General features: G+C 46.7%; 1 protein-coding gene across 5 annotated transcripts in view; it reads left to right on the top strand.

The window, feature by feature from the left end:
* Fndc3b (fibronectin type III domain containing 3B) overlaps positions 1-12,599 on the top strand; it is a 298,000-nt gene that overhangs the window by 223,184 nt on the left and 62,217 nt on the right. For all 5 annotated transcript variants that reach the window (XM_087618967.1, XM_087618981.1, XM_087618979.1 and 2 more), the window contains 2 exon segments: positions 4,618-4,756; positions 7,518-7,571. In XM_087618967.1, coding sequence (XP_087475093.1) covers positions 4,618-4,756; positions 7,518-7,571 — 193 coding nt within the window.

The raw sequence follows: 12,599 nt of genomic DNA, 5'->3' as shown, positions 1-12,599 counted from the left end.
TTTATAATTAGTAAAGTATAATTAGTATTCTACTAGGGAAATAATGTTATGTGTTGTATAAAACCACTAAAGTGAAACCTGCTCTATCGTTGAGGGAAGCTGAAGTGAAGGGGAAACAAAGGCACTGAGTTACATGCTAAAATGCGAGGGAGAAAGCCTCATTTTTTCTAGAGAGATGGTTTAGTGAGAAAGGTTATCAGCAGGATCCCCAGGACCCATGTTACAAAGCCAGCCACCACCCCACATGCTTGACAGCCACCACCCCACATGATTGACAGCCACTACCCCACATGATTGACAGCCACCACCCCACTTGCTTGACAGCCACCACCCCACATGATTGACAGCCACCACCCCACATGCTTGACAGCCACCACCCCACATGATTGACAGCCACCACCCCACATGGTTGACAGCCACCACCCCACATGATTGACAGCCACTACCCCACATGATTGATAGCCACCACCCCACATGCTTCACAGCTACCACCCCACATGCTTCACAGCCACCACCCCACATGCTTCACAGCTACCACCCCACATGATTGACAGCTACCACCCCACATGCTTCACAGCTACCACCCCACATGATTGACAGCTACCACCCCACATGCTTCACAGCCACCACCCCACATGATTGACAGCCATCACCCCACATGCTTCACAGCCACCACCCCACATGCTTGACAGCCGGTGCTGAGGCCCTGACAGCAGGTCCCCAGGTATCACTGCCAGCCAGCCTAACCTGATGGCTGAGCTCCAGGCCAATGAGAGACTCTGTCTCAAAGATAAAATAGGTAGATTCTGAAAGAAAGATGCCCAAACTTGTCCTGGCCTCTGCATACATGCTCACACACATGTGTAGCTGGACACACATGTACACACCTCACCTATTCACTAATTATTTTAAAGGAAAGAGGTAAATCATATAAATAAATGCTTCTTCAAATACTTGCGCTTAGCTAGACATAGATTTTCATATCTGCAAATGTCCCCAGGCATTTCTCAGAGAGTGTCTTCCTTCTTTAGTTGACAGTTTTATGAAGTCAACAGTGGTATTAAGATGATTCCTACTATGGGAAGCCAGAACTTACACATTAGACAGTGACTTGTAAGAAGCCTGTGCTACAGCCATGTAGGACATGGGTGGCTGCCATCACCTCCCTTGACCCTTTATTCCTGTGTTTCAAGGTATATTAAAGCCTTTTTAAAAATAAATTGGAACTTTGCTTAAGAAACAGAAGAACACTTTCTGTCAGCCTGTGGGGTATTGAAGTGATGGGGTGCACAGCAAGCTCATGACCAACTTAGTGGCACTTTTCCAGTCACCACCATGAACAGTTTGTCCAAGAAGCTACCCAGAAGTGACATCATGGAATGATATTTCCCAGAAAACTGTTATTTTGAGCCATTTCCAAAAGCCTAGTTGACCAGCCCAGAGCACAGTTATGAAATAGCTCTTGCTTACCGGAGACGGTGGCCCCTGGGATGTCCCAGACGTGTGGGCTGCAAGCCCATTGATGAATTCTTGGAGCGCCTGCCTCCTACATTTGGCTGGCATTGACATGGAAATCATGTGGAACCCCAACTTACAATTCATTTTGCAAGAAAATGTTCTGGTTTGAGGGTATAGGGAACCCCAACTTACAATTCATTTTGCAAGAAAATGTTCTGGTTTGAGGGTATAGGGCAAAAGAAAACCCAACTGGTATATTTAACCCAAAAAGAAATTAGTTTTCTGCTATAGATGATAGATCCTCCTCTTAGAGGATATTATGGGAAATCCATTACCCTCGTGTGGAGACCTTTGGATTATTTATTTGTTTGGGAAAGATTGCGTGTGGAGACCAGAGGACAACTTGCGGGAGTGAATTCTCTCTTTCTACCATGTGAGTTCCACAGATCAAATTCGGGCTTAGCAGCCAGTGCCTTTAACCACTGGTCCCTGCAATATTTAAAATATAAATAATTTTCAAGGATTTCACATTTTTATACACATCATGAGTAGGAATGTGCTTGCTGCTGTTATAATTACAATCAGTTACTAATCGTTTACTGAGTGATTTTGATGAATAACTAATCCTGATGTATTGGATAATGTATCAAAATGTCCATAGCATTTATAGTATGTTTTAAAATTAACATAGTTTTCCTTGCTGACCAACTTGCTGGAGAGGGGTTTTCAGGGAATTAAATCCAAGGCCTCACGTATGCAGAGTATACGCTCTACTACCAGGGCCTCACGTATGCAGAGTATATGCTGTACTACCCAGGCCTCACGTATGCAGAGTATGCGCTCTACCACCAAGTAGCACACCCACTAAACTCTTAAGTCTCCACAATTCAAGGTGAGCAAAATGACTGACTGCATGTGGCCCGTATAACCACCTCAGACACTTATGCCTGCCCTCGAGTTCTTTCTCCATCAAACTCTGTCCTGTCAAAGATCCAGAAGTCAAACTTAAATGATACATATTTCACTTTCAAAGAACCTTACCATTGCTACATGCCACTTAAAACACAATAGTAGTTCTTAATGTCTTCAAAACTCGGACACTGCTCTTTTCCTTGGTTGTCTGAAAAATGAAGGTTGTTTTTCCCTTCGGTTTGTTGTTATAAAATTCAAGTGTAGTCTGAGAATGCTATTTGGTTAATGTTTCTTAAATGCCCTTGGTTCCACGGATTTTCCTTTAGCACTTCGTGGTTTTATTGGGGTCATTTTTCTGTCCTGTAGCATTCCACATTTGCCAGTTTAGCTGACTGAACCTCCTTGGATTGTTTAATATGCTCCCCTGTCCTCCAGATTTCTAGGAGCAGGGCAATGACATCTAATCAGATCTCACGTGGATGCATAGATAGCGGCATGGTCCTTTTTATTTATTTTCGTTTGTATATCAGCACAGGCTGCCCTAGAGCTTGTTTTATAGTTCTTAGTTAGGGTTTCTGTTGATGTGGTGAAGCATCATTACCCAAACCAACTTGGAATAAAAGAGTTTGTTTCAGTTGACAGCTCTTGTGTGGGACAGGGACAGTAGAGGCAGGGCTTCTTTTCTCTGTGTAGTCCCAGCTGACCTAGGATTTGACTTTGAACTAAAAATATCTGTCTACCTCTACCTCTGGGATTAAAGGGGTGCACCGCCATACCTGCTTGAAGCTCACACTCTCAGGACACTCTCATCACTGAGGGAAGTCAGTGCAGGAACCCAAGACAGCGACCTGGAGGTCGGAAGGAGCAGAGGCCATGGAGGAAGGCTGCTTATGGTTTGCACCTCCTGGCTTGCGCAGCCTGTTTTCTTACACCTCGCAGGGACCCCCTGCACAGCAATGGCACTGCCCATAGTGAGCTTTTGTCAATAATAGGATCCTCCCACATTGATCACCAGTCCCGCAAATACTCCACGGGCTTGTGTGCAGGCCAGTCTGATGGCAGGGTTTCTCTAGGAGGCTCCGTCTTCTCCAGTGACTGGAGCCTGTGCTGAGTTGACAAGGAACGTCACTAGGACAGTAGCCGCGGCACCCGTAGACTCAGAGCTGTCCTGCTTCCTTCATGGTGGAATCAGAGGCCAGCACTACCATGCTCAGGTGCTGCAACCCCCAGAAACGCGCACCGCCGCCCTCTCACTGTCTCCCTGTGAAGATCTTGGTCTGATCCTGCACTGTGTCAGTGGTTCTGATATTAAAGACCCCAGGTCCCCTTCCACAGTGGCATGCATCCCCGCCTAGCGACAGCCCGTAAGGCCGGCCGGATCACTGCCATGCAGGTTTGCCTCTTCCCAGTCCTCCTCATCCTGTGTGCGCAGGGGAGCCTTTGCTCCGCCGGGTTGGGGAGGGGGCATCTTCACAGTCAGTATCATTTGTCTGCCTCATCCTGTGATGTCCTCCCATAAGGCAGATGACACAGATACATGATGCATTCTCCTGTTGCCTTCGAGGATAGGGTCAACATTGGGGCTCACCATTTTTTGACTTGCATACCCTAAAGTCAGGCACATGCTGAACGCTGAGCCAAGTGCCTCAGAGTGCAGAGAGAAAGTCATTAATCTGGGTGCTGTGTCTGCCATTAAATGTGCATGTGAGTGAGCTGTGTGGGAACCCTGACTTTGTTGAATTGGAGGGAGAATTATTCGGCAGCAGCCGGCAGGTTTCGGGAGTAAAGCATCCATATTTTTAGCTCAGTATACACCGTGCCTGAGCAGTTCTGAGGTGTCACCTACCTCGTTGTTCTATACGCTCTCTGCAACCTGCGAGCTCTGGTCTCTCCTAGCTAGTGTACTTCTTACCTTTTCCTAGATAGTCAAGTCAAGCCTGTTGGTTTTTAGAAGGTATATATGGAGTTCATATCTGGGAGTGGAGGTCACTTTCTTATGTGGAATGTTCTTCTCCAGTCAGGAGAGTTCCCTCCATTGCAGTGGGGCAGAGTGAGGACTCACTGAACAGATACCTAATGAGATGGTTGGCCCTGGAATTGTTGCCCAGGGCTAGTTCAGGGCAAGGCCACAGTGTGCTCTTGGGTAAGCAGCTTGGCTCAGCTGTGAAGCCCACGGATGAGGCAAAGATGAGAAGCTTGTTCGCCGGTTCCAGTTATTCTTGCTCACCCTGTCTGTTTCCTTTGTAGGGTATACGCCATGTACAATTCTGTCAAGGGATCCTGCTCCGAGCCAGTCAGCTTCACCACCCACAGCTGCGCACCAGAATGTCCCTTCCCTCCCAAGCTGGCACACAGGAGCAAAAGTTCACTAACCTTGCAGTGGAAGGTAGGTAGCTCAAAGAGCCAAGAATAATGTTCAAGGCAGGCAGGGGCCGTTTCAAATATTCCGTTTTGCAATGGGGCTTGGTTTCCTGTGTAATCACTGTGTGAACCCAGTTCTGATGCATCAGAAACTGCCAATCCCATACAAATCAAGCAGAGGAGGTAGAAGGAAGGATCAGCTAGATCCGGTGTGGGCACCTTCTCGGGAACTTGGTAAATCTCCCAATCTATCCTAAGTGATAGAAATACTTAAAATACCTCAGTTTCATCACTTTCTACTACTTGAGTTCATTTTTCAATCATTTGTAAACTGCAGCATGTAGTTTGAAGGTTTGGAGATAAAGTAGGTTTGAGTTCTTTTGCCTTCATCCTAAGTAAAGCTGAAATACTTAATAAAAGCTTCCCAGAATATATTGTGTCCTATACTCTATTAAGACTTCATTAATTTTCACTAATTAGTCATTAGCTCAATCAGGATTCCTATTTTTAATAACCTGAACTCTGTGTAGTGATTTTCATAAAATTCAGTATACTGTCTAAAAATAACCATCACCTAGTGCACAGTCCTGGGGTGGGCGCCTTTAAAGTGTGCCTTTAACCTGTTGTTCACCAGTTCCTGTTCTCAAGAAAATAGATCATTTTCACCCTTTCCAATCCTTATGTCTATGTCTTGATATCTGAGAATGTAGTTAGAAAACGTCAGATAGTTGGAGGTGACAGAAGCTTATGTTCCAGAGTGCGGAGGGGTGAGGGGCTTGGGAGAGAGCAGGAGTGACAGGAGAAATGTAGTCAGGCTTCTCTGCACCCCGCTGTGTGTAGCCATGTGCTCAGGGTCAGTGGCTGACATTGACTGTGTTACTGGGACAAAGGAAAAACTGAACTGGCTTAGAATCTGACCTTTTCATTTTCCTTCCTGGCTTCCAGGGATAATTCAGGTCAGTGATCTCCCACCTTTTCAGAGTTTTAGCACCCAACTGGTCATCATCATTGGTTAATTCTTTGGCAAATATATATTCATTTAAAAATAAGTTCACCTAAGCTAATATAAATCAATCTTCTTCAAAGGAAAGAACTAAAATCTATTGCTTTTGATAAAATACAAGAAATCTGAAGATTACCAGAGGGACCCCGGGGTCTTACAAACTTAAAGTTGGGAATCACTGATATGTCTGTGCTCTCTGCTTGGGTGGCATTCGGGTCTCAGGGGGACCAGCAGCTTCCAGAGAGGTCACTTGGGAACAGAGATACCCTCTTGAACCATTCAGTTGTCTGAAAACATAAGGTCCTGGATTCATCTCAGCTTCTGTTTAAGTGTGCTCCCAGGGACTGGGTAAAGGCATGTGTACCAGAGACCATCTCTGGCTGCTGCCTGTTCTGGATGCCACAGAAAACTGAGAGCCAAAGAACTTCTGGTGTCCTTTGAGTCATCAGTGACTTGGGAGAAGATCCCACCCTGGGGATTGTGATATCCCCAGTTACCAGGCTGACTAAGGAAGGACAGGCGTTCTTGAACTGTGGATTCATGTAGCTCTTTTCATAGAATTGGATTCCCCTGAAAGCTTTGCCAGTTACTTAAAAGTCCTCCAGCCAGACCCACCAAAACTCACAACTTCTGGACTCACAGCAGTCTGCAAGGTGGCCTAGCAGGAGAGAGACAGGGACCTGTGGCATTTACAGAGCCTTAATGATGTGTGACTGTGATAGTCATAGGTATTTGCTGAGTGCTTCTTAGAAACCTGGGTGGTGTAATGGGTGATTTATATTTAAATCCCAGTTATCCATCCAGTGTCTTCATTCTTGGAACAAGAAAGTCCATGTTGATGTTAAACAGCCAACAGCAGAGCATTGGCAAGCAGGCAGTTAAGCTGGGGTTCACTTGCAACAGTGAGAATCTGGGTTTCTGTCTGTCTACAAGGCTGCCCTGCAGTTCGCTCACCTCTTCTCTCTCTCTCTCTCTCTGAGAACCAAACCCAAACATGTTTTAAGATAAGACAGGCTCTCACTGCTTGCCTCTTATTTCCTCTGTCTGTCTAGAATTGCTACCAGGAACCCCCAGGAACCCTCCTAATAGCTCAGGGTCTGCAAAGTGCTCTTTTCCAGAAAGTTCCTAGTTGTGTGGTTGAACTCTGTCTGCTCAGTGGCCTTGGCATCAGCTTTCTTTCATGAGCACAGGAAGTGATGACGCCTCCTTTTGCTAACATGTAAATGGCAGTCCCCTCCGGCAGTCTACCCAGAGGATGTAATTTTTTTCCTTTTTTATTTTTTAAATTCACTTTTTGGTACGTGGTGCAGGGTGGGGCGGTGGGGGTGGGGTACATAATGCCACAGCTGACTTTCAAATCCTAAGTACTTGAAGGGAAAAGTAGAACAAAACCAACCCCCAAAGCTGTGAGGGGAAGGCTCCGGCGTGATTGTACCTGCCCCCACCCCCTAGCAGCAGCTGTATAGAGGCCCTTTTGGACCTTTTATCTCCTGCTGTACCTGAACTGAAAGTGACCTGTCTAAGTTTTACCCCCGAGGAAGCAGGACGCCCAGGACAGGAGTGTGGGTAGAGGTGGAAGTGGGTGTCTTTTACTGTCCAGGGGGGCCTGCCAGTGGGGAGACCTTTCTTAAAGCTAACTTGCATAAAGCTAATTTAGATAATTGTGTCTCCCAAGGCCCTGCGGCAGCTGCTGGTCCCCCTCAGAGGGGACAGCCGCTGTCTAAGTTGCTAGCTTGTCTCTAAGCAGCTTTCTCCAATCTCATTTCATTATTTTCTTTTTTAGGCTCCAATTGACAATGGTTCAAAAATCACCAGCTACCTTTTAGAATGGGATGAGGTAAGCCTCTTTCCACACTTGTCCATGTAAAACGCCATTTCAAAGAAGTGCAACAGCAGTGCACACATTTAACTCTGCAGCTGTTGACTATGGAGAAGCAGTTGCACTGCAGTTGTATAGTGAGTTGTGTGTTGAAATAAATTGACCTGCGTACATGCAAGCAGTACTACACAGAACAGACAGGTCCTCTCTAGTCCACACCACACTGCCTCCCCAGGTGTTAATTGTCCCAGCAGCTGGGCTGTTTCTCCACTGCGTTAGGTGGGTTTGGTAAGGCAGAGCCTGGGGTTGGGAAGCACGCTTTGCTCTGCTTTTTTGCAGTGGTCCATGGCGGCCTGCTCTGTGCTGTCGGAGTGGAACAGCACATAGTCTCCCTCATGCCAGGCAGCAGTCCCTGTAGGTCAGACCATCCTGTGACGGGGACACTGCCCATGATGGAGTGAGCCTGCCGTCAAGCTGCTCGCCAGCCAAGGGCTCTGTGTACACACACACACACAAACACACACACTCAAGCACACACATATGGACACACAGACACACACATAAACACGTGCACGCACACATGAACGCACACACAGACACACACACACAGACACACACACAGACTCACACACACACAGACACACACAACACACACACAGACTCACACACACAGACACACACAACACACACACAGACATACACAACACACACACGCATGCACAGACACACACACACACACACACGAGCCCTCTGTCCCTGCTGCTCTCTGTGTGTTGATGCAGTCATTGCTTTACTCTCCCTTTTTGTGGTTGGGTACAAGGGGCTAAGGACTGAAAAAACACAAAATGTGAAAAATTGGGAAATTTTTAATTAATCTCTGTGATGTACATTTGAAGAGATTAAAAATTCAGAATGTTTGCATAAGCAAAGACATGACTTATCAGGTATGGACAGCTGTTAAAATGGAGCGTGTCACATGGGTGACACGGGATAGGTGACAAGGGAATCGTAAAGTGATAGAAGGGCCCTTCGTTGCTTTCTGCAGAGTGTATTTCCATCCGGGTTTCATCTTAACGGCTTTGAGTAACAAAAGACTGCTGCCATGGTGGCATCAGAATCCATGTAAATAGCCCATAGGTGCAGTGAGATGAAATCTCTGGCTTCCCAGAAATTTCCATTATAAAGTGGATTTATTGGACAATGGAACCACGGTATAGCCATTGGCTGACCCATGACCATTCAGGAACAGCCCCACTCCTCCCTCCTTCCTCTCCATCCTCCCTCCTCTGTGAGGAAGAATAGAAGTTTAATGAAAGTCATTTAAAATCTCAGAGGGCTTGTACCTGCATGTGTCTGCATCTGTGTATATGTGTCTAATGTGTGCATATGTGTGTGTGCATATATGCAGACATGTTCATGTGTATGTGCACTTGTGTGCCAATAGACACTGGACACCAACTTTGTACTGTTCCTTGGGAACAATTAACCTGCTTTTAGAGACGGGACATCTCACTGTCTTGGGCTTGCCAATTAGTCTAAGCAGGCTGGCTGTCAGAGCTCAGGGACCCACCTGTCTGCCGCCCACCGCAGTGCTGGCATCACAAGCACGTGCGCTGCACCAGGTTTAATGTGAGATCTGCTGATCACACCCAGGTCTTCACTGTTATGTTGTAAGCACGTTAGCAGCCAAGCCACCTCCTTACCCCCACGAGAGGCCTTTGTCTTGTGCGTTTTGTCGCTTGTCTTCTTAGGTCTGTCAGAAAGCTCAGAGAAGCTGAGTGCTTGGGTGGGAAGTCTCCTAGGCAGGCCCCCTGTAGGCACCTGCAGAGCAGGGCAGACCACCCCTTCCTGCGGGACAGATTTTGGAGTATGTTCTGCTGTGCTACCCACCCTGGACTAGTCAACAAAAATACTCAGTGGTTAGCCTGGGGCCCAGTGCTTTCTGCTGCAGGGTCCCCTTCTGTCTTCTCTCTCCTTAATCATAGCCTTCTTTGTGCTGCTTCATCTTTCCTCTTAGCTTTAGGCTCCTGCTGGGCCTGACTCTTCTGACTGCTGCTGCAGATGAGGCTGCCTTTTGCCTGCAGGCCAACAAAGGGTTCTTCTTGTGTCCTCGGCTTAACAACCACCTTGAAAGGCTGTGGAACCCCTGGCAGTAGGATCTTAAGGCGCGCCAAGATTAGATGGAGTCCCTGTCCCAGCTTTATACTGTGTGCAGCTTACCTTGGTCCTCAGTTATCCCATCTGTGCAGTGGCAGCAGCTTACAAGCAGCCAAGCTGTCACAGAGTAAGTGACCTTTGGTCACCTTTTCTGATCAGAGAGTATTCGGGGATTGTTCTCAGTATAATTTGATATATTCACTTATGATTTAAGTGCTCTTGGCGCATACCCCTTGCTGCCGCCACATGGCATACTGTCCTATGAAGTCAGAATGAAAAGGAAGATCGCACCCTCCTCCGTGGTGACTGGACAGGCAGGCTCATGGTGCTTCTCCTCTTTTGAACATATGCAAACAATATGCAAATGAGCAAAGCTGACCCTGTGCCCTTTCTGTTTTTCCATCCAGTTACTTCCTTGCTTTAAACCCTACTTCCTTTCTTCCAATCCACATGAGAAGGTTAAAAAAAAAAATGGTTCCATAGAGTTCATGGTAGTGAGCCCACCAGCAATGGGAACTAGTTTGTTCTTGCTGAGTTTATTGTTTTATAAGTGAAATTTCTAGCAAAATAATTTAATAGTATTATTTCTAAATGACTGAAGAGTCAGCAGTTCCTTGGGGCAGCTCTCTTGAGTCAGTATTCCCATGTTACCCAAGCCCTGGCTACAAGGAAAGCAGGCAGGTGTTCACAGAAGGAAAACAGCATTTGGCCTGCAGGAAGTGAGAACACGGGAGCCCAGCTGCTGCTCTGCGACCTCCTCCTTCAGCTTCGAGAGCCAGCACCTGGTGCAGGGCCTGTTTCCAGGCTCCGCCCCTACTACAACATGGTGGGGCCCGAGACTGGGAGAGTTGATGATGTGGCAGCCACTGCCTCTGCCTTCTTAACCCTCCCTGGCACCATACCTCCACAGTGCCTCAGCCTCTCTCCCAGAACCTGTGGCTGTCCTGGGGCCTCAGAAATAAACCTGGTCCTGGAAGATTGTGGGGTATGTGGAGGAATAGATTACTACCCAAGAATAAAATGGATGAAAAATGTAAGAAAAGGAAGGAAGGAAGGAAGGAAGGAAGAGGAAGGAAGGAAGGGAAGGAAGGAAGGGGAAGGTATAGTATGGTACAGTACAGTGCTGGGGAGGAAAGGTCTTTTCTGCCATGTGTGACAGCATAAACTCAGTCCCTGGGTCTCACATGATGGAAAGAGAGAACTGACTCCTTCAGAATGTCTCTGACTTCCCCATGCACACCTTGTATGCATGCACACTCAAATGTAATAACACTTTTTAAAGATGGATGAGTCTCAAAGAAGGTTGATGAGAGGACGAGCTCCCTCCCGTCTTGCCCCTTGGCTGAGGGTCATCACTTTGACGGGGGTTGTAACCATGTTCCCTGTGTCCTCCGGAGCTCCAGGCTCTATCGGTTGCTACTGTAGGAGGCACAGTTCCTCATCTCCATCCAGTAGGGCGAGGAGTGAGACATTCTGAAAGTCCAGAAAGACCTGAAGTCCAGCCTTGAAGTGTCTTTTTGAAAGAAAGCCAGGCTTTTGTCTCTGCTGTATCCACAGTGCTGGGGAAGGGGGCAGGGCTGCAGTGAGGAAGAGAAGCAGAACAGAACTGCTGACTGCAGCTCTCCTTCAAGCCTGTGGCTATCACCTTGTCAGTGCAGACAGCTTACTTGGACGTTGCTCATGGGCCTTCAATAAGAGAGGGAGTTGCTTTTATGCCCTAGTAACTAACTTGATAGCTCCTTAGCTTTTAAACCAATGTGGAATAACCACCCATGCAATGGGAGTACAGAATCCAAGAATAGAACCTTCTGGAGTCCTTACCTTCTCGGCTCAGTTTTTCACGTGACACAGGTTGGCTTTCAGTACTTGCAGTGGTGTGGCTTTTCTGACAAAACAGAGATCTCTGCCACTGTGGCTCACATGAGCTCTGGAGTTTGACAGACAGATGTCTAGCCAGACAACCCCCCACCCCACCTCAGTATTCCTGTCAGGAGCTTGAAGGCAAAAGATCCGTCTCCACAGACTCCTTAGCATTTTTATTAAACAGCAGCAAAGCTATGTTTAGTTCTGGTTTTCTCAGCACAAGCATCCTTCCTGCAGGGAGGGAATGCTAGGATTGCTGTTCCTATCACTGCCCTGGCAAAGTTGTGAGGTCTGTGCCCACCCACCTTGGGTTCCTTAGTGTTGCTTCCTGCTTAAGGAGCTCCCAGCATCCTGCAGTAGAGGTAGGAGAGAGTTCTCTAGAATTAGTCCAGGGCAGATTGACTTACTCTATTTATCTACTAGTAGCTAACATGATTACCCCATGAGTTTAAACTCATACTGACTAACTGACTAGAGACTGAGGCTGGAAAGGTCGCTAGGATAGGGAGCAAAGCAGTGGGAACCTTTGGATTCAACTGGTACACTCCTTCTCGGTCTAATGGTTTCTAAATGGATGGATAACTGGCCTTTCCTTTAAAAACCTTTAAAAAAAAACTGTATTTTGTGTTTAAATTAGAACCTTTTCTTTTTTAGAAAAAAGTTTCACAAAGGAAACATTGTAAGAAACTTAGATTCTATTCTTAGATATTGTGTGTGTGTGTGTGTGTGTGTGTGTGTGTGTGTGTGTGTGTTTACCAGAGCCATTGATGATTGATGATCTCCTAAGACTGCTGAGGCTGTGTTTACCAGTGTAAACACTAATATGTAAAGGCACTAATATGGATTGGCGTGTGTTATACTCTGTGTTGTTTGACTGTGGGTCTTGGTACCTCAGGATCAGTTGTACTCCTGAGCCTCACTGTCTGCACTGGAGAGATAACATTTGTTATGTCACAGCACTGGTACATTATGATTGGAGAAGGTGACTTAGCAACAGAAATTCAGTGTATTGACCCCTCCATGTTA

Source organism: Rattus norvegicus, chromosome 2 (genome assembly GCF_021556685.1).
Source record: "Rattus norvegicus strain SHRSP/BbbUtx chromosome 2, alternate assembly SHRSP_T2T, whole genome shotgun sequence".
Classification (NCBI taxonomy): domain Eukaryota; kingdom Metazoa; phylum Chordata; class Mammalia; order Rodentia; family Muridae; genus Rattus; species Rattus norvegicus.
This window is presented reverse-complemented; position numbering and strand designations above follow the sequence as displayed.